We start from the raw sequence: 26955 nt of genomic DNA on the forward strand, positions 1-26955 counted from the left end.
AAAATCTTTTAATAATAATGTAACAAGTCACCCTGAAACACAAACTGCTGTTCAGATCCTCACCCCCAGTTTCTTATATTCTTCAGAAAATGTTAAAATCTTATGTTTAATACATGTTGTAGACTCTCTAAACTGCATAACATACTGCAACATTCAAGTAACTAAAGCAAGAAATCGTTAAAAATGGAAACAATGGCTGGAAAAAAGAGAGCTGACATTTATGTCCAAACACACAGTCCTACATATTTATCTAGAATTAGGGTCATGTGTTTAGCACACCTGCTCTTGTATAGACCACCGTTCTTTACGCGCTACAAAGTCATCAAACGGCACGAAACTTGTTATTGGCTTGATACCATCAGGGTTTGATGGCTCTTCTAGATCTGTTATGTACGTCAGTCGGATTAGCTGTACTCTGCCTTCAGATAATAGAGGTTAAATGAACCATCACAGTCCACCAAACTCTTCCTGGCCCTGGACAATTATGGCTTAACTGCTCTCTGTAAATGAATTCTATAAAAAAGATAAGTGGTGATCATGTTGATCATTGGTGTTTCTGTTTCAGTGTCTTGCTAGTTAAGTGCAGAACTATAGGGAATATGTGACCCTGGAACACAAAACCAGTCACATGGGTTTTTAAAATGGAGATTTCTGAATAAATAAGCGTTCCATTGATGTATGGTTTGTTAGGATATGACAATATTTGGCAGAGATACAAATATTAGAAAATCTGGAATCTGAGGGAGCAAAAAATCACAACATTGAAAAATTAATTAATTTAATTAAATATGCTTAACATGCAAGTTAGCGCATTGTGTTCATATTCTGGGTTTATCTGTTTGTCTGTACATTGTATGTTTTATTAATAAGGTATATACTGGGCATTCATCTGTTGGTTTATATGTGACCCTGGATGACAAAACCAGTCACATGGGTCAATTTTTTGAAATTGAGATGTATACATAATAGGAAAGCTGAATAAATAAGCTTTCCATTGATGTGTGGTTTGTTAGGATAGGAGAATATCTGGCAGAGATACAACTATTGAAAATCTGGAATCTGAGGATGCAAAAAAATCTAAACATTGAGAAAATCTCCTTTAAAGTTGTGCATTTATGTTCACGATTGTGCTGCATTCACTCACAAAAATACATGTTTTATATTTAATATTTACGGTAGGAAATTTACATCTTCATGGAACATGATCTTTACTTAATATCCTCATGATTTTTGGCATAAAAGAAAAATGGATAATTTTGACCCATATGTATTGTTGGCTATTGCCACAGATATTCCCGTGCGACTGGTTTTGTGATCCGGGGTCACATATATGAGGTTTTTAAAGCTCAGATACTCGTCCTTCTGTGCTGTACTGGTGTCTGAAGTCCCTCTGGAGGTCAAATCATCTACTTTATCATGTGTCCCGGAAACACAAACTGGCCACCCGGATCCTCGCCAGCACACTTGCAGACTCCAGCGGAGAAAATGAAGAGTTTGAAAAGCATCCAAGCCGTGCCGTAAATCTAGGGCTGCGTTACAGCTTTTGTCCTCAGGAATTGTTCCTCTCCCATTAGATAATTTTCTAAATTGCCTTAAAGTAAGAGTAGAGATTAATTAAAACATAGTAAATTTAATTTTATGTCATGTACAAATTTGGTACAGTAATTGAAAAGCCCTCTCCCTCTTTTATTAGTTTTAGTTTGAACAGAAAGACCTTTGACTGTGAGGGAATGAGACATGTAGTGAGTTTTATATATTTAATATAAGTTCAAAGGTTTGGGGTTGAGAATATTTACATTTCTTATGCTTACCAAGCATTCGTTTGATTAAAAAAATACAGTAAAAACAGTAATATTGTGAAATATTATTGTGAATATATAGTCAAATGTAATTTATTCCTGTGATCAAAGCTGAATTTTCAGCATCATTTCTCCAGTCCTCAGTGTCACATGATCCTTCAGAAATCATTTGAATATGATGATTTGCTGCTCAAGAAACATTTGATTATCAATTTTGAAAACAGTTGCGCTGCTTCACATTTTAGCGTTAAACCATATGATATGATATCATTATTTTGATGAAAATAACATTTAAAAGAATGTGTATATATGCATGTATGTATTGTCAAATTTATTTGAGGTTTTTCTGAAGAAAAACATTTTTTATGTACATTTTGGCTGGGAAGAAGAACAGTAATAAATGTGAAACAATGTTATTGTAATGTACGTGTACAAAAAACAGCAGTTCTCTCTCTCATATCGATTTTGTTAGTGCTACTCCTCTACGTCTTTCTGAGTCTCTCTGCTCACTGCATATGATGAATATTGGTGAATATTCAGCGTTCCTGTGCATGTGCTCTCTCTCTCTCTCTCTCTCTCTCTCTCTCTCTCTCTCTCTCTCTCTCTCTCTCTCTCTCTCTCTCTCTCTCTCTCTCTCTCTCGCTCTCGCTCTCGCTCTCCCATGACTGTTGCAGAGGTATTGATTATTTTGGATTCTGATTATCTAAAAGGCCTTCTGCTACTGTAGGCATTGGATTTATTTTGGTTTAATTATTAATGGGGCTGAGCTTACAGTAAGCAGTCGCCTTCTATCAGATCATGACGGATTACATGGTTAATATTCAGCAGCGTATATTTATTTATGTATGTACTAAGCTGTGTATATGAGTGTTGGCAGGCCTCTCTAAAGCATCTCTCTCTGTGTCTCTGTAGAGGGAGCTAAACTCAGTGGCGGCCCAACTCGCAGGCCGACAGGAGGAGAGCGAGGACTCCCACAAACACCTGGTGGAACTGAGCCGTGAATTCAAGAAAAATGTCCCAGAGGTGAGTGGAGAGCGAGAAATGGTTTGGTGTGTGTGTGTGTGAGACGTTCATCTAGTCAGTTTCATGTTGATAGACCCTTTGAAGGTTTCTCGACTTTACCTGAGATAGCAACCAAGTTTCAGCTATTTATTTTTGACCCTTATGTCCGCCTCTGTTTGTCTGACTTCCTTCTCTTGTCTGAACTCCTCCTCTTCTCATATATCAGAACTTTTTGAGCCAATCACCTGATCCGTAAATGCCATGTGACCAATTATTCTGGAGCAGTAGGAAACAACATCATGACAATAGTCTAGATCTAGATTTGATGTACCTTCATATTTATTAAAATTATTTGAATATTTATTTACATGTACATAAATTAAATTATATAACATGATTTACAGAAAATTCCAGATATATTTACTGTAATATATATATATATTATTGATGATGTATGTTAGTTACTGTTCAAAAGTAGAGGTTTCTATTCATCAAAGAATCCTGAAACAAAAACATGAATCACATATATTATATATATATATGAGCATACACAAAAGCTCTTTATGATTTAATATTTTCTGTGAAAATAATCTTTTAAAAAAGTATCATGGTTTCACGCTGAAATATGAAGCAGCGCAACTGTTTTCAACATTGATAATAATCAGAAATGTTTCTTGAGCATCAAATCATCATATTATAATGATTTCTGAAGGATCATGTGACACTGAAGACTGGAGTAATGATGCTGAAAATTCAGCTTTGATCACAGGAATAAATTACATTTTAAAATACATCCAGATAGAATTCCGTTATCTTAAGTTGCAATAATATTTCACAATATTACTGCAGTCCTTGGTGAGCAGAAGACTCTTTCAAAATCATTACATTGTTTCTCTGCTGTTGTCTCCGCCCCTCTTTGCTTGTCTCCGCCCCTCTTAGTTTTCTCCGCCCCTCTTGTTTGTCTCCGCCTCTTTTGTTTGTCTCCGCCTCTCTTGTTTGTCTCCGCCTCTCTTGCTTGTCTCCGCCCCTCTTGCTTGTCTCCGCCCCTCTTGTTTGTCTCCGCCCCTCTTGCTTGTCTCCGCCCCTCTTGTTTATCTCCGCCCCTCTTGTTTGTCTCCGCCCCTCTTGTTTGTCTCCGCCCCTCTTGTTTGTCTCCGCCCCTCTTGCTTGTCTCCGCCCCTCTTGTTTATCTCCGCCCCTCTTGTTTGTCTCTGCCCCTATTGCTTGTCTCCACCCCTCTTGCTTGTCTCCACCCCTCTTGCTTGTCTCCGCCCCTCTTGTTTGTCTCCGCCCCTCTTGTTTGTCTCCGCCCCTCTTGTTTGTCTCTGCCCCTATTGCTTGTCTCCACCCCTCTTGCTTGTCTCCACCCCTCTTGCTTGTCTCCGCCCCTCTTGTTTGTCTCCGCCCTCTCTTGTTTGTCTCCGCCCCTCTTGCTTGTCTCCGCCCCTCTTGTTTGTCTCCGCCCCTCTTGTTTGTCTCCGCCCCTCTTGTTTGTCTCCGCCCCTCTTGCTTGTCTCCGCCCCTCTTGTTTATCTCCGCCCCTCTTGTTTGTCTCTGCCCCTATTGCTTGTCTCCACCCCTCTTGCTTGTCTCCACCCCTCTTGCTTGTCTCCGCCCCTCTTGTTTGTCTCCGCCCCTATTGCTTGTCTCCACCCCTCTTGCTTGTCTCCACCCCTCTTGCTTGTCTCCGCCCCTCTTGCTTATCTCCGCCCCTCTTGCTTGTCTCCGCCCCTCTGGTTTGTCTCCGCCCCTCTTGTTTATCTCCACCCCTCTTGTTTGTCTCCGCCCCTCTTGTTTGTCTCCGCCCCCTTGGTTGTCTCTGCCCCTCTTGCTTGTCTCCGCCCCTCTTGCTTGTCTCCGCCCCTCTTGTTTGTCTCCGCCCCTATTGTTTGTCTCCGCCCCTCTTGCTTGTCTCCGCCCTCTTGCTTGTCTCCGCCCCCTTGCTTGTCTCCGCCCCTCTTGTTTATCTCCACCCCTCTTGTTTGTCTCCGCCCCTCTTGTTTGTCTCCGCCCCTCTTGCTTGTCTCCGCCCCCTTGCTTGTCTCCGCCCCCTTGCTTGTCTCCGCCTCTTCACTTTCTGTTCCTCTCCTCTTGTCCTTCCTAGTCTTTCGTGTTCTGCCCTCTCTTCTTCTTTACTCCTCCTCATATTCCCGAGCTTCTGTAGTTTCTGAATCTCTCCCGGACTCTGACTCCGTGCGTTTATTTCACCGAAACCAATTCATCCCTCCAGTTTCAGCACTAATAGTGTAACACAGAGTATCTGGTGTTTATTGACATCCAGCCAGTCTAACATCAGCATGTAAAGCTTCCAGAACCTGAATAAAACACCCCAGAAAACGAGCCAGCCGTTCCCATGGAGAAAAATCCTCCCCTGAATGTCTTTAAGTTCAAGTCCCTCTCCGTTTAAATTCCCGTCAGTCTAATCCGGAGCTGCGCCTCCAACTCCTCTTCAGGTAAAGGTGACGTCGGGAGAAATGCTTGTCACGCATCTCTCATTATACGCGCTTTGACATTTTACATTTTTCCTCGTTAGCGGCCTTCCTTTTTCCGGAAGCTGTGTGTGAAGCTTCGACACGATCCACCGTCAGACCTCTCGACTCAGAAGCCCGACTCCTCGTTTGCTTTCCACTTGACACAAATGTCATCAGTGACAATCAGAATTTACAAGATTAGCGAACGTCTGGAGCGGACGGGGATCATGCTAGCCGTATCAGTGCAGACTGTGGCGTATAATGAACAGAAACAAAGCCTCATTAATGGATTGACAGGAGAATCAGATGAGTTATTTGTGTTAATGGAGAAGTTATTAGTTATCTTCAGTGAAACATCTATAAACAACATATGTGGCGTACTGTTGATTACCACAGACCATTTTTACATCTTTTTCTATTTATTTAAAATTTGAAATATGCAATAATGCACGTACAATCCTTTTGCTGGGTTTAAAAGTGGAACTCATTCATTTGTTGGGATCGCCTTTGGCCCACAGCCATTACATATTTAAAACAGTAATATCCTATACTAAACCTAAACTAATCTTGACAAACTATATCATTTGAAAGCTTACAATCTCTAGTTTACATATTTGGTGACTGATTTTCAAAATAAATTACAGAGGAGCCGTGATTTATCAATTTGCAACAAGAATATTTCCATACTCCTAAGGTGTGTTCAGACCTTTATTTTGAAATAGTGATGAACATGAAAAATCATGAAAGAATGGTAGAAACCTCAGTTTGTTTTTATGCCAAGAGTTCAAAAGATAGCATCTGTTCAATTATTTTAGAAAAAAATATCTGAAAATTTTTGAATATAACGAAAAAAATAATAGATTCAGCATTTGTGATGTGGCAGCGAGCTATAGGCCTACTGCACATAAGTGATCTTTTTGTGTTTCTTAGTGGTTGAATTCATTTCAAAATCTGCCAAACTTCCAATACTACTTCTGAATAGGATGTCTACTTCATAAATTGTATGAAAATTGTAAAAATAATGGTTCAGATCACCCAAACAACATATGGAAATGGAGGCGCCCTTATATGGGCAGTAATGTCAACTAGTGGAGAAGTGTGGTACTGCGCCCAAACACAATCTCACTGAAAGCTTATTTTTTTGAGATATCAACCTAAAATTTGAAACACAACTTGTTCAGATTTTTTGCCTTTTGAATTTTTTGCATTTTTAGAGTCCACCAGGTTTTGAAAATATATATTTTATATAAAATATGAATAATTAAATGTTTAACATTGTACATTTTCATAAACTCAAACTTCTATAACTTTTTTTCTGTTTAACTTTCTTAATTTATTTCACTTCTACAAAAATCTGCCAAATGTCTTCTATATCCTTCTACATCTATATTCTAAAGCATTCTTGAATTACAACCATTTAAGTTCAAAATGTGCATTCATGTCTATTAAAAAAGGGGGGGGGGGGGGGGGGGGGCGCTTAAGGGGTTAAAAAGCACTTACAGAATATTTAATATGTTATCTGAGCTGAAGTGTAATTTTTTTAGCTAATTTTGTTTTGCATAAACAAAGGTTGGAGATTTAGTTTCTATTGTAAAGTGAAAGAACATTTCTGTAATGCAGTATTATTATCTTGTATCATATAATGTGGCATTTTTCTCAAGGTCGGGAATGGTCAGTACGGTAACGTCTGACATATTCTTGGTGAATTAAATGAGAGCTACAGTACTATACACTATAAACATTTTTGCTTTTATTTGCTTTTATGTTGAAAGTTTTTACTTGACAAAAAAGTTGCATGCTGAGGCAATACAATGACTTTGATATGTATCACGGGACTGAATTATTATCATATACATATACAGTACAATAATCTTTACATTGTGCTTCAGTGCATGTCAAATAATATCTTGGTACAAAATACACATTGTATTGCTATTCTAATTTTTTAGCTATTTAAAATTTTATAAAGGTCAGCGGCCCAGAAATATTATTTTTCATTAATAAAAGAGAAATGTATATGTTTTACATTAACCTTTTTTAGCAGAAAATGTGTTTTCGCTCTCATTTCATTATGCACTGATGTTGGGAGTAGAAGTGGGAACTGTGTTTTCTCAACGGTGAAATGTTATGTGACTTTTGGGGTGAATCAAAACATACTCAGGTTATTCTTCAAGAAATACATTTTATTTAATATTTTAGGAAATATGTGTAAATATAATAAAGCCTGTTTTAGGATGATTCAGATTGTTTGCATTGACACTATTTCACGACAATTCTCTCCCCAAAACTGTCATTTGAAAGTCATTCACAAAAATGTAAAGTATTTTAATGACCCCAAAAATAGGCTTTATAATCTTCAGGCAAAATATAAAGGTGTTTTTTTCTGTTCTTGACCAGGTTTTGTGAGATTCGTCAGTTTTGTCTGTTTTTCTGTGTTTAGGAGGTGTTGGAGATGGTTTCGCCCGTCCTCAAGAGTTTCCAAGCTGAGGTCAGTCAACACTGTTTTCAGATAACATCAAATCCACCTCAAAAATTATACATGCTGGATAGATTTGGAGAATTAATACATTAAAGTGCCCCTATTATGCCATTTTAAATGTTCCTAATTTTGTTTTGAAGGTCTCCTACAATAGATTTACCTGCATCCAAGGTCAAAACCCACTTTATTTCTCTCATAATATACATTGCAGCATCAGCGCTTTTCTCACAGTGCCTGAAACGATTCAAAGAAGGATTTGGTCTCCTTTCTGAGAGACTACTCTGCTCTGATTGGTCAGATGATCCAGTCTGTTGTGATTGGTCTACTCTGCTCTGATTGGTCAGATGATCCAGTCTGTTGTGATTGGTCTACTCTGCTCTGATTGGTCAGATGATCCAGTCTGTTGTGATTGGTCTACTCTGCTCTGATTGGTCAGATGATCCAGTCTGTTGTGATTGGTCTACTCTGCTCTGATTGGTCAGATGACCCAGTCTGTTGTGATTGGTCTACTCTGCTCTGATTGGTCAGATGATCCAGTCTGTTGTGATTGGTGTACTCTGCTCTGATTGGTCAGATGACCCAGTCTGTTGTGATCGGTCTACTCTGCTCTAATTGGTCAGATGTTCCAGTCTGTTGTGATTGGTCTACAGCTTACAAAACATGTCGGAAACAAGAAAGAGAAAGCGGCGTCTTCTCGACATGAACAACACAAACCAAACTCTTCCAGTCTCAGATAAACTACAGTGTTTGAGGGCGGGGCAAAGCAGACGACGTTCGCGGGCATCCAATGAAGACCATAGGCTGGCATTATGCAAATTTGTTACAAACCCCACGTAGGTTCAAGCAGGAAGTAAGACTGGAGTTACTGACGACGGTTCTTTCTTTTGGAAGACAATAACTTTATTGAGCACTTTGATCTTTGAATCTTTACAGACCTTTTACATTCACAAACTGCTATATTACGCAGGTAATGTCAGAACACACATAATAGGGGCACTTTAAATAACGTCTAAATCAATTGATTGCATTTAGGGCTCCGTCATTATTTCTGAATGTTTTATGTAAACACAATAAGCCACTTGCTGCCTTTCCCAGGCACACTGGCATCAAAAATCCCTCAGCATCACGTCATCCATATCTGTTCTCCACCCCCCCCCCCCCCCTCGCTGTATTGACTGGTATCATTTTCCCGTCAGACTTAAGTAGCATCTCTCCTCCATTAAGACGCAGTACTGGAGGCCTCGCTCACTCTCTCTGTCATCCTGTTGTAATGGTGCACTCCCCGTTCCTTCCCTGACATGCTCCTGTCGAGAAAGTCATCTGATCTCCTCTCAGAGTCAGAGCCGCTGCTCCAGCCATTAAACAGCAGATCATAAATCATATTTGCGCTCCTCGTCTGTGGTCCTGAATGCTCAGGCAAACTGAAATGATAGCGCAGGTTTCCCGTCTGATCAGGAGTGATTCGCTGCGGTCACGCTGGACACAGTTCTGGCACGCAGGAATGTGAGGGCATTTTCCACAGGGTTATAAAGGCCTGATCACAATAGAGAAGTGTTTTAGGCCTGATAACAAGTCATGCCTGGTATTAACATGCATCTCAGATCTGTCTCCAGTGGCCACTTGTGATTGTATTTCCTCCAGTTTTTTCAGCGTCGGGCTCGCTGCGAGAGCAAGGTCCTGTTGAACAGACTCAACGTGCGCTGTCGCTGAAACAAACCTCAGGACTCAAGGGTGCGATTGTCTGTGCCATTAAACCGGCTGTATACATGTTTTCATGATCTAATCTATTCCCACTGGATAAAGTCCTAGCCCATATGTACTTATTTACTTATCTGGATATCTTGTTTCACTTGGAAACGTGTCTGATTATAGAAGTACCGTAAAATGAGTTGCAAAACTGTCTTTTACATCGATTTAAGCAATTGAAATCCTGGAATTATCTATAATGATCTAATTATATATAGCCTACACTCTTGTTTCAACCCAATTTTGGGTCAAATATGGACAAACCCAAACGTTGGGTTAAAAATGTAATTTAAAAATGTAACCCAATGGCTGGGTTTGTCCATATTTGACCCAAAATCGGGTTGAAACAACCCAGCATTTTTTTTAGTGTATATATACAGTACATATACAGTACCGGTCAAACGTTTTGCATTAAACAATAATTTTTTTTATGTTTTTGAAAGAAGTCTCTTATGCTCATCAAGGCTACAGTACATTTATTTGATCAAAAATACAGAAAAAAAGGTAATATTATTACAGTTTAAAATAATGGTTTTCAATTTGAATACACTTTAAAATATTTTTTTTCCTGTGATGCTTTTATATATATATATTTTATTAATATATATATATATATATATATATATATATATATATATATATATATATATATATATATATTATATATATATATATTATTTATATATATATATTATTTATATTTTATTATATATATATATATATATATATATATATATATATATATATATATATATAATAAAATATTTGTACTTATCAATGCCCTAATGCTATGATTATATTCACCATATACTGTGTGTGTGTGTATATATATATATATTTGTTTAGCACTGCTCCAAAATATTCATAAGCTACATATCGCTCCTTATCAATCTGGTCTTTTTAACAGGGTTTTAAAAAATCCTTTTATATAAATCACAATAGGAAAACTTTGCAAATGCAAATTAGTGAATATAAATTGTATAAAATTATACTTAAAAAAAAAATGATTGTGTAGAACGGCACAACATGCTGTTGAATGTACTTGCAATATAGCTTGAGTGTCTTGAATACCCTATAGCTTTGGTTATTATATAAGAATCGTTTGTAATAAAAAAATGATATATATTTTATGCTATATGAAAACATATGAGATACACAGTAGCATATGAGATACACAGTACACATCATAGCTGTTACTATATTGTGTTTTAGCACGAATTTTATAACATGCAGTTTCCAAGATTGAAAGCTGAGAGGTGCATGATGGGTAAACTGACTGCGCTGGAAAAGTTGAACAGTGAGAGTAAACTCTGAGAGCTGGCAGCGTTATGTAGGTGGAGTGTGTGTTTGTGTGTTTTGTGTCCCTCTGAAGCGTGTGTGTTTTGGGTCTCTTCGGCCCTCGTTCTCCTCCTTCTCCAGCGCTGCGCTTCCTCGAGGTCCCTGGTGGTTCTTGGGCCCTTATCGTGCCGCTTTTAAAAGAGAAGTCAACGGCTTTGAAGTGTTTGCGACATGACAGGTTTCTCTTTTCTTTCTCTGTTTCATTTGTGCGTGTCCCTCCCTCTCCTCCCCTCCTGCCTCGCCTGCTAATTATCGTTAACCAGGCGGCTGATTAGAAACACGCGTCGACCTAGATTCCCGAAGCCGTCGGTCGCGTGAAAGGGTTAATCCCCGAGCTGGTGGCTGTCATTGGTCGTCTCCATCCTCCTCCTGCTTCTTCTTCTTCTTCTTCCTCGTCATCTTTCCTGTTCTTTTCTCTTTCGGAGTGGAAGAGAGCTAATGAGGTCCCGTCAGAGCCGGGGAGAGGTGTTAATTTGGCCTGTGAAGTGGAAAGGAGATTAAGGACAGTAAGAAGTCGAGTTTACGGCTTAAAATACATCGCTGTCCTTATTAATCCAAAGGCCCTGGGAGACCAGCAGCACTTTTTGGTTTTATAATGAAGAGTGTCTTATAATGAAGGTAATTTTAATAAAATTTACTGCGAGGAGGCTGGCGTCGGACGGCGTGTGTCTTAATAGAGTCGGCCGCACCGCTGGGTCTGATGTGGAGAGGTGTCAGAGATCCCTCGCATGCAGAACGGCCCTTTCACTCCCTTTGAGAAGTGTTGCGCACCTTATGATGGGGAAACAGTTCAAACTGTCTGTAGAGAAGGAGACCCTAGCCAAGCAAAACCATTGGAATTTGTCATAATTTAGAACAAATCCAAATGGGAATTAAGATTACGATTCAAACACAATACAAAACAATGTTTTTAGAGCAAATAACTTCCAATGGCACTACAGGTAAAACTCGAAAAATCGTGCAAAAGTTCATTTATTTCAGTAATTCAACTTAAAAGGAGAAACTAATATATTATATAGACTCATTACATACAAAGTGAGATATTTCAAGCCTTTATTTGTTATAATTTTCTTACAGCTTATGAAAACCTTTTCACAATATTCTAATTTTGAATTTGGGGTTTTCATAAGCTGTAAGCCATAATCATCGAAAGTATAACAAATTAAGGCTTGAAATATCTCACTTTGCATGTAATGAGTCTATATAATATATTAGTTTCACCTTTTAAGTTGAATTACTGAAATAAATGAACTTTTGCCAGTATTCTCATTTTTCGAGTTTCACCTAAAATAAGATAAAATGCATCTGTAGGGTGTCATAAGGAAATTAATCATGACTTTTGAAACAATAGTCTGAAAAATCATTTTTTTATTGAACATTTAATTTAACTTTTCACACAAAATCTATAAAATCTGTTTTTGTTATGATATGATATAGTGAGAACGCCTCAGTTTTATTCAGAGGCTCAAACTGAACAAAATATGCAATTTTGAGCAGATGCTGATATTTATACGGCACAACATATGAGATTCTGATGCTTGTAATGTAAATCAATGAGATATGTATTACAGCACAGCAGATACTTACATATAATGCATACACTAAACCAGTCATCACTCTATATCTGTCAATATTAAGTCTTAGTACGATGATATTTAAATGCTTAGATTTTATAATCAACGCTCTGTAGTTTTAAAACATATAATGCAATGCAATATAATAATTGAGAGATAAACAAATAAACCTTCCTCAAAAGCCTGATGGATTTGATGCTCGCATATTAGGATGAATTTTCTGAAAAATGATAGATAATGAAGTAAACCTGAGTTTTAAAAAGTGTTTATCTTGAAATATTACCAACAATATTAAAGTTATTCTTACGTTTACTTAAAAACATCAGTGCAGATTTCACATCAAAAAGACACTTGACCCCCGAGCTGAAGGATGAGGTTTTTACAGCTACACCAAACGATCCTTTACTCGCTAAAAAAGTAAAACGCTCAATCAGAAGACATGTATAGATTGTGTGCAACAGGTTTTGATTATGTTCAGGATCGTATTTGATTCTTTGAGGTTTATCATTGGGATCGGATTGGGATATTCTGAAAGGAATCTAGTACACTTTCTTTTAGGATGTTGTGATGCTTTTGTGTCGCTGGTTTAAGATGTCAAGCCCGAATGAAGCAGTCAGCTAATTTCCTCTCGCTCTCGGTGTCTGTTGGCGCTCGCAGTGAGGAAACATCCACGCAGGGCCCTAATTATGAAAACTTGCTTTACAAAGATAATCCGAGGAGTAATTTAGCGTGCACAATGAGAGTCGTGGCGCTGTGCAGATGGAGAATCTGATAAATAGTTCGGAACATGTAATTAGCAACTCGGTTCTGTTTCGTGCCATTAACCCCTGCGGCCCGGAAATCTTCACCCGCCATTATCAGACGAAGAGGTAAAGCGCAATCCAGCTGACTGCACACACACACACATCATGGGCTCAGCTTCGCAGGCAGACACCTGTTTTCTGGGGCAGGAGGGTCTCGGCTGCTTCACCAGGACATTTAAGACACTCAGCACTAAATTATTAATCTGTGAAGTGGATGGGTTTTCTGCACACGTGCACACATTAGTGAAATCCAGGTCCTTTGCTCCGAGTGGATTCCCTTCTGGATGTGCTTGTTTCGGGGATGTGCAGAAAAGCAAAAGGACAGGATTGGACACTCTCTGAGTTTGAGGGGTTTTATAGCTAATAGTGTGCTTTAGTCAATTTCTAGGCATTTGACACTCTTTATGTGACACTTTAGCTGGAAAATATCTTTATTCAAGAACCGCTATAAAGCCAAAACAATCTCTGTTACCTTAAAGTATCCGTTTATCACTGTAAAGCTGATTTGAAACAATCTACATTGTTAAAAGCGCTATATAAATGAGGATGACTTGACTTGGGGTACTTTATATGGCATGGAATGACAGGACGTTATTGGGGAATTGGGGAGAGAAAACATGAACGTGATCCAGATATTAAAGTCAACATGAAATATAAAAAAATATTTGATTAATAAATGCTATTGGTTAAAAGTTTAGGCTTAGTAAGATTTTTTTTTTTTTTTAAGAAATTAGTAAGGATGCATTAAGTGGGACTGTAAAGACAAGTATAATTTTACAAAATATGCATTTGATCTTTATATTAATCAAAGAGTCATGAAAAAAACCCAATAGTATTAAGCAGCAGATCAGATTTTAACATTGATAATAATCATAAATGTTTCTTGAGCAGCAAATCATCATATCAGAATGATTTCTAAAGAATCATGTGACACTGAAGACTGGAGTAATGATGCTGAAAATTCAGCTTTTAATCACAGGAATACATTACAGTTTAAAATATATTCACATAGAAAACTGTTATTTTAAATTGCAAAAATATTTTACAATATTACTGTATTTTTTTTTATCAATTATAAGACTTTTTTCAAAAACATTCAAAAATCTTACCAACCCCAAACTACTGAACATCAATGTATGTCTTAATGTGAACAGTGCATGTTATTAAAAAAAAATGTCTTTATAGTCTTTTATTCAAAATAATATCGTATCTTGCTTCTGCCTCTTCACCAAGGAAAAATATGAATAAATAATATCATAGTGCATATTTTGTGACCCAATCAAATCACAATACATTAAATCAAAACACAATAAAAGTCCCGCCCTACTTTTTTCTTTTTTGAATGTTCTGCTTCATTAAATTATGGATTGTTAACGTCATTTTGTGTTGGCTTGAAACTTTTATGCTGAATCTCAGTATATTTCGGAAGGTGTTTGCTTGTTGTTAAGGAGGACCTATCCTAGACATTCTCAGTAACCGTGATTTATGCAACATCATAAATCATAGCAGTTGGTGTGCTGTTTGTTCATAGCTTGATTCGGGCCCGTGAGCTCGACTGACCTTGTGCTGTGGCCTGAATATCTGCCGCAAGGTAAGTCGCTCGCTCTTTGATCCAGCGACGACACGTATAGGGCCGGTCCTTCCTCTGCTTTTTGATTAATTCCTGAAGGAAATGATAATTCATCTTGAATGTATAAATATGTTATGAATCGTGGAATAAATCAAAGAGTAAAGGCACGATAATTAATTATAGCAGTATCTAAGAGAAGAGAGTGTGTTATGTCGCTTGCTTCCTCTCAGCGTTATGATGAGAAGAGCTGTAATTACCTTCCTGTTCGAGAGGCTGCCTCCGGCTGTGCCGATTTGTACGCTCCTGTGGGCCTGCCGGTCGTAAACCTTTTCCCAGGCTAATTGTCATGAGGGCCTAATGCACTGCCGTTGCGAACGAGAGCGTGCGGATGGGGCGCTTTCTCCAAGAACTCGACCTAACTGGAATTTGCTCTAAAATGCTCCTATGATGCCTTGAAAAGCTGTCTATGTGTCTATGTAGGCAGCTCACTAGGTTTTGGAGCAGCTAGTGTGTGTGTGTGTGTGTGTGTGTGTGTGTGTGTGTGTGTGTGTGTGTGTGTGTGTGTGTGTGTGTGTGTGTGTGTGTGTGTGTGTGTGTGTGTGTGTGTGTGTGTGTGTGTCCTTAACTATATTTTGGGGACAAATGTGTACCCAGAAGTGTCCAAAACCTGACAAAGTCTCCAAAAACAGGGCCTTCCTCATTTGTAAATCTGATATACAAATATTAAATTAAAGGTTTTTTAAAAATGCAGAAAGTTTTGTGTGATAGGGCTAGGGTTAGTGTAAGGGAAGATAATATAAGCTAAAGTGTGTGTGTGTGTGTGCAGCCTGTGTGTGTGTGTTTATTGTGCAATATATACGCAAAAATTAGTTTTTACGTGCATATGATACGCAGTTTTCACGTGCATTTGATACGCACTTCATTGCGTATAATACACACGCACCCCACACCACTACTAAACCTACCCATGTGTTTCCTATGCACGTGAAAACTAATTTTCGCGTATAAATTACACGATAAACACACTGCGTGCTATAGAGACGCATTTAGTGTGACCGGGTTGGTGTGTGTGTTTATTCTGGCAAAAAATACACACAGAGTTATGAAGGTAAAATGGTGCCATAAAGAATCGTCTGCGTAGGGTGAGATTTGTGGAAGTGTATAAGATTGTGAGCGTAAATTCACTCCACATGCACAAGAGAAGCTTTGTAAAGGTGGAAATCGCGTTTCATGATTTGCAGCATTTTACTGTTATTCGTAATTCATGTGTTGTGAAACTACAGCTTCATGCTAACGCAAAATAAATATGATTTGTACTCCTGACTTTAATTTTTCCGCCGTTTACACTTTTGCCACGATTTTTAATGTACGGCCAAAAAGATTTTTTGAAGAAGAAAATTGCACAGTGAACAGTGATTTGCCATGCAGCAAGAACAACATAAAGAAATGCAATGGATTGAGTGCGTAGAGCCAATGTATATGTGTAAAAAACAAACTGTTGCCAATGTCTGAATGACTTGTTGTGTACGTAGGAAAAAAAGTTCCCGATATGTTGTTCCGTCTTTCTTTTATCTGCACTTGCAGTTTTAGCGTGATTCTCTCACAGTGAGTTTTGTAAAAGTCCAAGATCCTTTGAGAAATGAAATATCTATCTCCAGTGCTTAAGCCTCTTTTATATAAATCAAAATAAGTCGAACTCTGTGTGTGTGTTTGTGTGTGTGTCTAGTTGATTATTTTGAAGAGGTTAACTATGAAATCAAAATTGACAATTCTTATTTTTTATGGAATATGTGTTCTAAATTATTTATTGTGTACATAATTATATATATATATTTTATTCATGTGTCCTCATAATCTTGAATCAGAATAACTTCCCTTCCCACTTGCAGTGACATCTCTTCTCTTCTCTGATGATGACGAGGGCGGGGCAACCTGTCACTCACATGAGATCCACCAATAGCAAACCACAACCATCCAATCAATTCCCCACAAACAAACACAAGCCCCGCCCTACATTTCTTCTTGTTCCAGAAGCCGTTTCTCTCAAATTTACGTCACAATAGAGAAGAAAATACTATCACAACTTCAGTTTCATGTTGACTTTAAGCACTGAAGATTTGCTGTATTTTACCCTTTTCACTTTTTTGTTTATTGTACTCTGTTGTCACTTTATATGAATCTAGGACTTTGAACTTGTGTGCTTCCTCAGACATTGTCTTGTTCGTTTTATTGAGTCGTTCAGGTGAGCTCACACAGACGCGTCTCAGCGAAACATTAGCGAAAGCCTTTCAAGGTTTAATTGCAAATCACGGCAGTTTTACCACAGTTACTGCTGAGCTATTCAATGGACTCGCTAATATGCATATTTCAAATATTAACAAGGGAATCTCTTTAAAAGCTCACTATGTTAGACTGTAAACTGTAATTCAGTTCCCAAACTCATTCAGACGGTCTCCAACAGCACTTTAAATGATGCATACTAACATTTAGAAAGTTCATTATTCATGCTAATGTTAGAGATGGTCATTTACTTTTCAACTAGTGTAGTAACCTTGTATATTCCTGCCCATTTTGCAAAAGCTTTTATTTCTGGATAGTGATTTGAACAGTGATTTGATAGTGATTTGGATAGTTATTTTGGTATTATTAATATATAATAGTATAAATTAATTAAAAGAATTGTATAAATAATACAAAAATAATATTTATGTTAATTTATTATTTATATATTAATTAATTAATATTTTTTTATATTTATATTTTCATTTTAGTTCAATGTTTCATAATTTTATGTGCTTTTAATTTTTTTATATATTTCTATTTTGTTTTTATTTTCGTAATTTTAGTACTTGTACTTAACTTTTTTTTAGGAAATTTCAATAGTTTATATCACCATTAGTACTAGATATATCAATGTTACCTCAAATCATGTGTGTTGTTGTGCTGTTTTTATTACGTTACTCAAACCGCGTATAGACTAAAATCTCATTGAGACTTCAGGATGGACTCTTCTGATGTCGGTCAAGCGACTAGAAAACACCTTAGCAATGCAATTAAAACCTTCCAGAACACGGCAAACACCACTCATGCTTTCTTCAGAAAATGTGAAAATTAGTTTTGTATTCTAGCTTTCATCCTGGCCCAATGTCCCTATTTAGAGCTAGAACACATTGTGAAGTGTTAATGAGTGTCTCTGTCACAGACTGAACCACACTAGCAGGTTCAGGATCAGGTCATTAGGTATTCCTGTCACGCCGGTGTCCGCAGCACACGGCACACAGAGCTGGTATAAATAGGTTTCGGCAGGCCTGAACCCAGGACTCTCCGACTTTATCACCCGTGTCCGGCACGTGTTAGCAGGGTGTGATCTCTGCTTCTTTTCTCTTTGTCTTGCTCTCCTTTCTCACACTCTCTCATGCCCGTGTGAGAGAAAGTTCACACATGTGGTTCATAGAAGCGTGAGCTTTAGCCCTGCATAATCTACTGCATTTATTGCATTACTAAACTTTAAAGGGATAGTTCCATCAAGTATGAAAATTCATGTTTTTTTTGTCCAGGTCTCTTAGCGTGATCGAGTTACTATGTGCAGATATACTGAATGGAAAGCTTAACTTCACTCTGAAAAATGCTGGGTTGTTTTAACCCAATTTTGGGTCAAATATGGACAAACCCAAACGTTGGATCAAAAATGCATTTAAAAAATGTAACCCAATGGCTGGGTTTGTCCATATTTGACCCAAAATTGGGTTAAAACAACCCAGCATTTTTATATGTGAACTGACTTCCAACTTGTTAACCTTAACAAACAATGTCATAACCATATAATTTGCTACTAAGTTTCAAATTTGTTTATTTTGGTTAATAAATACTATGGCAGCGCCATAGTCATGCTATGGTACTTTGATGTATATATGGCAATTAATAAATAATGCATACCTTAGTATACTTAACAGAAAACCATATATCATATTGATAGCACCTGAAGAATCATATTTTAATGCTACCATGAGCAGTACCATACTTATTTTTTAAAAGCAAACAGCTGCATACTGACTCTGTGTATTAGAAACTCATTTATTCTTTGCATATGCAGCTTACAGAAAGCATAAATGTATGCGTAAGCTAATTTGTTCCTCGTTTTACAAGCTGCCTAAGTTGTCCAAAAGCATGTCAAACCAATTCTACACGGAGCCTTCAGCCCCAGTAAAACACAGTAAACATGCATCGAACTGCTTGCTGTTTTGCATTAGTGACAAAATGTCCACGCAGCGAGTTGAATCTAGGACATCAGATGAACAACTGTGGCGGCTGGTGCTTTTCAAGAGCGAAGACTTATCAATGACAAAAAAATGTGTGCGCACTTTATTTCATTTTTGTTTTATTTATTGCTGCTTCTTAAAAGTTGGCAATATGCAAGAATCCATATATACACTGAACAAAATTATAAACGCAACACTTTTGTTTTTGCCCCCATTTTTCATGAGCTGAACTCAAAGATCTAAGACTTTTTCTATGTACAAAAAAAGGCCTATTTCTCACAAATATTGTCCACAAATCTGTCTAAATCTGTGTTAGTGAGCACTTCTCCTTTGCCGAGATAATCCATACAGGTGTGGCATATCAAGATGCTTGATTAGACTGCATGATTATTGCACAGGTGTGCCTTAGGCTGGCCACAATAAAAGGCCGATCCAGAGCTTCCCAAACATGCTCAATGGGTGATATGTCTGGTGACCTATGCTGGCCATGCAAGAACTGGGATGTTTTCAGCTTCCAGGAATTGTGTATAGATCCTTGCAACATGGGGCCGTGCATTATCATGCAGCAACATGAGGTGATGGTCGTGGATGAATGGCACAACAATGGGCTTCAGGATCTCGACACAGACACGGTATCTCTGTGCATTCAAAATGCACCTGTGTTCGTTGTCCATAACATACACCTGCCCATACCATAACCCCACCGCCACCATGGGCCACTCGATCCACAACGTTGACATCAGCAAACCGCTCACCCACACGACACCATACACGCTGTACAGTGAAAACTGGGATTCATCCGTGAAGAGAACACCTCTCCAAAGTGCCGGATGCCATCGAATGTGAGCATTTGCTCACTCAAGTCGGTTACGACAACGAACTGCAGTCAGGCCGAGACCCCGATGAGGACGACGAGCATGCAGATGAGCTTCCCTGAGACGTTTCTGACAGTTTGTGCAAAAATTCTTTAGTTATGCAAACCGATTATTGGAGCCGCTGTCTGGGTGGCGGGTCTCAGACGATCTTGGAGGGGAAGATGCTGGATGTGGAGGTCCTGGGCTGGTGTACACGTAGTCTGCGGTTGTGAGGGTTGATGTACTGACAAATCTGAAACGCCTTATGGTAGAAAAATGAACATTCAAGTCTCGGGCAACAGCTCTGGTGGACATTCCTGCAGTCAGCATGCCAATCGCATGCTCCCTCAAAACTTGTGACATCTGTGGCATTGTGCTGTGTGATAAAACTGCATATTTTAGAGTGGCGTTTTATTGTGGCCAGCCTAAGGCACACCTGTGCAATAATCATGCTGTCCAATCAGCATCTCGATATGCCACACCTGTGAAGTGGAGGGATTATCTCAGCAAAGGAGAAGTGCTCACTAACAGATTTAGACAGATTTGTGAACAATATTTGAGAGAAATACACCTTTTGTGTACATCTAAGTCTTAGATTTTTGAGTTCAGCTCATGAAAAATGGGGGCAAAAAAAAAAGTGTTGCGTTCATCATTTTATTCAGTGTATATATATACAGTATGGATTCTTGCATATTGGTTTTGAGGTTTAGAGAGCAAGAATAAAATTGGGACACATTGCAGGCCAGACTTGAACCCGCATTGTTTCCGAGCACCAATGCTCAACGTGTCTGTGGCGCATGCATTAAGCGCTGTGTGTGAGATGTGTGTCTGTGTGTGTGTGTGTGATGTGTGATCCTGTAGCTCTACAGCTGTTTAGCACGCGACGCCTCTCGCCGCTGAGCGCTGGTTTGTTATGCTGCTAAAACTAATGCCTTGTCTGCATGTGTACGGACAAGACATTTGTCATTTAGAGTGGCATTTCTACAGATAGTGTGTTCATGTAGAAGTGTGTGTGTTTTATAAATAGGTCTCTCTCGCTGTAGCCAGGTGGAATTGATGCGCTTCAGCACATTTTGCAGGGTGTCGTCAGCGGAGGGTTTAATTTTTACAGTCCTGACAGCGTGAGGTCTCGAGCTCCAGAGATGCTGCGCTCGAGTGACGCCACCGCTGTGCAAATGTTAGACGTGTTTGCGGACGCAGCATCGGCGTGCTGCACACACACACACACACACACGCGCAGACAAAACACCCATCACTCTAGTGTCACAGAAATAGGGTCAGACATAACGCAGTTTTAAAGAGCATCTGCAAGCCTCTCTTTGTCTGTAGATTTCACACACCTGGAGGAGATGCCTACTTTATTTTAGTGCTTCTCTTCTTGCCAATATATGCAGCGTAGGCCTACAGTCAGAACACACTGAGAGAAACTGTTTCCCACAATGCAATGCTCTCGACTTGACCTTGCACTTACAGCGTAAGTGAAATTAGCAGAAGTGAAATCACCTGCTATTTTTAACTTCTTTTTTGACTCAATTTTTTTACTTCTTTTTTTACTCATCTATCTATCTATTTATCTATCTATCTATCTATCTATCTATCTATCTATCTGTCTGTCTGTCTGTCTGTCTGTCTGTCTGTCTGTCTGTCTGTCTGTCTGTCTGTCTGTCTGTCTGTCTGTCTGTCTGTCTGTCTGTCTGTCTGTCTGTCTGTCTGTCTGTCTGTCTGTCTGTCTGTCTGTCTGTCTGTCTGTCTGTCTGTCTGTCTGTCTGTCTGTCTGTCTGTCTGTCTGTCTGTCTGTCTGTCTGTCTGTCTGTCTGTCTGTCTGTCTGTCTGTCTGTCTGTCTGTCTGTCTGTCTGTCTATCTATCTATCTATCTATCTATCTATCTATCTATCTATCTATCTATCTATCTATCTATCTATCTATCTATCTATCTATCTATCTATCTATCTATCTATCTATCTATCTATCTATCTATCTATCTATCTATCTATCTATCTATCTATCTATCTATCTATCTATCTATCTATCTATCTATCGTCTGTCTGTTCATTCAATCTGTTGTTCCTCTGTTCTTTCATTTGTTCACTCTTTTGTAATTATATGTTTCTATCGGTTCTATCTATTGTCAGGTTTATAAACCTTCAAACTTCATGGCTTTTTTAACTTTTTTCCAAAACTTTCAAGCAAGGCTTTTAAAGTCTGTCTTGGCAAACTTTGGTTTTCTAGTTAAAGTAAATGATTTTCCGGCTCATTTTACAGGCATTCTCAGTTAAGCTCTGAACGGTGCACAACCCTTCTGGATTGCAATGGCTCAAGTTGGCAATGTAATGAGGTCATGTGACGTGTATATTAAAACAGTTACGTTTTTGTTGCATAATATTTCATATGCTTTTTAGTAGGTGGCAACATATATACTGTACATAGTACTTTTACACATTGTGAGGTCATGTAAAAAGATAGCATATTGTTTGAAATTAATGTTGCATATATTGTTGCATAAACTAGACAGTATATAGGCCTACAGAATTAAGCCTATTTTTGTACATTTTTTTTTTTTGCAATACAGTAATGAGATTTTTTGGGTTAAATGCGCTTAATCACGTTGCAAATAACTGTATAGTATGCAGTAAGCAGTATCTTAATCTAATAATTGTATAATGCTAGGGAAAAAGGTAGATGAACAAATTAAATGAGTAGATAATAGTGAGAATGGTAAACTTTTGAATGTATTCAGGTTCAGATTCTTCTTCCAAACAGATGTTCTGTATACAGAGAGCGAATCTAGAAATGTGGCAGTGTGTAAACGTTCGAAGACGATGGCCCAGAATCCACTTCAGCTCAGCGTGTTGTTTGCCTATGAGTGGCGAAACACATGATGTGTAGAAACAAGGCCAGATTCCTTCGGTCTGTGATACACACACGCATGTCGAGGAGTGAGCCGCGGCTCTCTGGCACGAACGCACTCAAATTAGCCAATAAAAACGTGTGAAATGGGTGGCGGAGCACCAGTCGAGGACATGCCAAAAGAAATAAACATCAGCTCTCTTTCGCAATGAGCGCCGCGGTGGGGGGAGGACAGGAGCTCACTATCTGCTCCGGCAGAACGCAGGAGCTGAGTCAGATCGTGGCTTTAGTGTTTGTAATCAAAGCGGTGACACGTGTTTGCAGAGCGCCATCAGCTCAGGCAAACCAAGTCACGAACGGCACTTCCAAACACAAAAAACAACGACAGCTGACTGTGACGTGGAGCGCTCAGAAGTGTGAAGTGAACGTGTGAGTGTGTATGAGTTGTGTGTAAATGATGCTGGTGCTGTGGTAGGTGTTGTTTCTGACCATTTGCTTGTAGAAACGACACACACACGATGTGGCTGGTGGAGATAAATGGTGCCTTCGATCAGCCTTGAAACCGAAAGCAGAGCTTATTCATGTGCAGAAATGTGCAGCGGTGCGTGTGTAAAGCGATGAATGGCTGTTGTACTTCTACATGTCATCTGCATATGCTGCATTTAGCTCTTCCTGGGAAATGCATGTGTATCTGCATGGCCATTTGAGGATAGGAATCTGTTTGGGTGAATCCCATGAAAACGTCCTGGGTTTGTTTCTTATAAATGTTGTGATAAAATGTTCACTCTAAATGACAATTATAAATCTCACTTCCAGCATTTTCATTGCCAGTATTTTTATATTTTAGTATTTCGTATTCTGTGTATATATATATATATATATATATATATATATATACAGAATACAAAATACTAAAATGTAAAAATACTGTATAATAGCAATGAAAATGCTGAAAGTGAGATTTATATCATATAAATTATAAAAGATATATAACTTTTTTTTATTGAAATCATTTTTATTTTTCATTTTTGTTTAAATGTTTTAATCTTAAAGGCTGTACATCACATACTACCATAATTTATAAATACTTTAATATTTAAATATAGACTTAATATTGTATAAAGTATTCATATTACAGTAATGAAAATGAGATTGTATATTTATTTATTACATCTAGCAAAGAGAATTTGGGGGTTAAATGTGCTTAATTTTGATTAATAATGTCACATTGCAAATTTTTTTTTTAAATCCTACAAATAAGGCTTCACTTTCTATGTGAAAAATATAATATCTTATTCCTGTATTTAGATTTTTGAGTGAGATTTGACCCAGATATGTTCTCCAGAGGTTTCATGAGGTTCACCCATAGAGCAAAATCAATTTCCTTCTGTGAAGTTTTTTTTTCTTTTTCTGTGCAAATAAAAATGTATTACTCTCTAACCATACACAAAATGTATAGGAACTAAATTATGACACATCTCATTTAGCCTCACCATGATTCTTTAATCGACACTCATTACCCACATTGGTCAATGCAACATTGTTGTGGTGTTCATGTGCACTTGTCTCATCAAATCTTGAAGCCATCAGTAGATATTGTAAGATTGATTGAACAGTAGTGTGTGCATCACAGAGAATTTCTGTATAGGATCCATTATTTTTGGCTCCCAGACTTCCAAGGGTTTGAACTCCCACTGTCTGTTTAGGGCAACAGAAGTCTGGAATCTCCAGAGTTTTCATTTAACATGGTGTCGAGCTGTGAAGTGTAATTTCAGTGGAATCTAAACACACTAATTGAATATCATAACTTTGTGAAGCTGCTTCTCCTAAAGGTACCTGAAATTTTAATTTAGACTTCAAAAGAGCTCCGACTTTAAAGTAAATCTATTGTTTTTCATTTAGACTCGCAATTTTCTCCCCTCTCTCTCTCTCTCTCTCTCTCTCTCTCTCTCTCTCTCTCGCAAGCGGCGCGCCGTACGTAGTTATGATTGATCTGGTAATTAAAATATGCAGAGAAGGAAAAAATATTAACCGCTTCTTTTTGTTTTAGAAAACAGCCAACAGTTTTTTTTTTCTCACCGCGGCAGATAATTAAATTTTGCACATTGATGTTCTTTACGCGGCATTCATCTCCCTCATTATTTTTCCATTTTCATCTTTCTGCCGAGAGATCGATAGATTGATAAGATGATGTTGCTAATCTTAAATTATTTAAGAGGAGAAAAGTTACACTTACTTTGCTGCTGGCAAAGTGTTTGAACTTTCATTCTCTTCTGGAACTGCATGCAATCCTTCATTCGAGCGCGCCGGCACAAACACAAGCAACTCGCCTACAGAGATACAGTCGCTACGTCAGAGCAATGGATTCATTCATTCCGTTTCCCAGCCTCCGTTTATTTTTCTCGGAAAATATATACAGTAGGATGCTGCGCATTACAGATCGATGGTTGTCAAGACTAATACCCCAAACGAAGAGAGAAATGGCAATTCAAAGAGAGAGCATAAAGTAGGCCAATTAGTACCTTGGGAGCGTTTTGCGGGGAGAGATAGCGACGCAACGTGTCATTTGCGCTAACGCTGAGGCCGATTGTTTATAATATGACCTGACAGTTTGGGGCTCTCCAGTATGGGATTAAGCACAATACTAATTAACATTTGGCTGTGTGAGGAGCATCAACAGGAGAGCGTTTAGCAGAAGAAACACCAAAAACAGGTTTTCGTCGAGAGGAAGTCTACACTAAACAAAGTATTTTACTTTAACCGTTTGGATTTGAGATTTCTGGCTTTTAAAAGCTTGTGTGATTTGATCAACTATTATATTCAACTTTGCTGTGTAACTTTATGCAACATGAATGATTTTTATTCTTGCTGTATCGTCACGATTAACTAGGAAGAGAAGCTACTCAAATATTAGTGTAAGTGTTCATAATCTCTCCTGAAGGAAATGTTTAGTTCAATTAAAGTGGCGTCTATTCATTCCCTTGGTTCCTGTGGTGATGGTGATTGTCACCCTTTTAATTGGGTCTCGAGGGATTAGCGTCAAGTGCTCTCTCTTTCTTTTTAGCTTGTTTTCCCCAGAGTATCTATTGACCACTGACAGGTGTGAAAGGACCAGCCGGAGAACGGGTCCATGTTTCTTTCGGCTGTGGAGCGTCACCTTTAGACTTGCACTGAGCTCACAGCTCTGATAAGATTTCTTTTCCTTCTATCATCAAGAGAACAGAGCTGGGATCAGTGTTGTGAGAAACTAGCTAAACATAGTGCTACTAACGTAACTGCATATGTCTGTAGGGTGACAGCAGTTCGGCTGTTTTAATAATCGTTTAGCTTTTCCAGTAACAAGCAAATCTAAGGGGAACACTTTATTTCGATAGTCCACTTTAGACATTCTACTAACTACACTTTTCAACTACATGTCAACTACCTGTCATTAGAGTATTAGCAGACTGTCTGCTTTACATCTGCTAACTGTACGTACACACCGCCGCCGACTTGAGCTGCAAAGAAGCTCTGGCCGCCCTGTCAAGGACACTTGTCAAAAAGTACGGGGAAGCTTGTTGACGCTTTGGCCGCTCTGACGTAGCAGCGGAGAGAAGTGTCACAACATTAAATGTAAACAGAAAAAAACAAGCAATACATTGACAATAGAAACCTTTTATAATGACAGCATTTCAACCGTTTTGGTCACATTTGGTCGGGGAAAAAAATTATAATTAGCTATTATTATTATTAGCATCTAGTGCAATTGGTCAAATCGGTGTTACCGTGAGCAAATTAACTGCATTCCCGCTTAAAATGAGCGTTCGTAAATTTTTCCAATAAAAGTTGCGCTCATCCTCAAATGTGTATCACTGGATCATTACGGATCATCGCGAAGTTGTTGTGTTTGGTGCTGCTGTGTTGTACTTGCGGAGAAGACGTCGGACTCTGAGATTTTGTTTTGGTAGGAACGAAAGTTTAAATCATATGTTTCTCTGGAATCAGCCAGCGCGAAGGACGTCTGTATTCCGATTGGTTGCTGGCGTTTTGCCACTGCTTGCCGCTGAACTAGCTCATTATCATAAAGGTGAGCTACTTTCAACTTTCTGATTGACGCTCTGGTCGCTCAAAACGCGACACCGATGGATTTGACGCTCCTTGCAGCTGAGAGAAGCTTCCATTGAAAATGAATGACTTCCGGTAACTTTGGAAGCTCAAGTCGGCGGCGGTGTGT

General features: G+C 38.5%; 1 protein-coding gene across 1 annotated transcript in view; it reads left to right on the top strand.

Annotated features, from left to right (window-relative positions):
• Positions 1-26955, top strand: part of cux2b (cut-like homeobox 2b) — a 159362-nt gene that overhangs the window by 65957 nt on the left and 66450 nt on the right. Inside the window, exons 2-3 of the mRNA XM_079636523.1 lie at positions 2712-2822; positions 7713-7760. Coding sequence (XP_079492649.1) covers positions 2712-2822; positions 7713-7760 — 159 coding nt within the window. The remainder of the gene's footprint in view (positions 1-2711; positions 2823-7712; positions 7761-26955) is intronic.

This window comes from Phoxinus phoxinus, assembly GCF_949152265.1.
Source record: "Phoxinus phoxinus genome assembly, chromosome: 15".
Taxonomy (NCBI): Eukaryota; Metazoa; Chordata; class Actinopteri; order Cypriniformes; family Leuciscidae; genus Phoxinus; species Phoxinus phoxinus.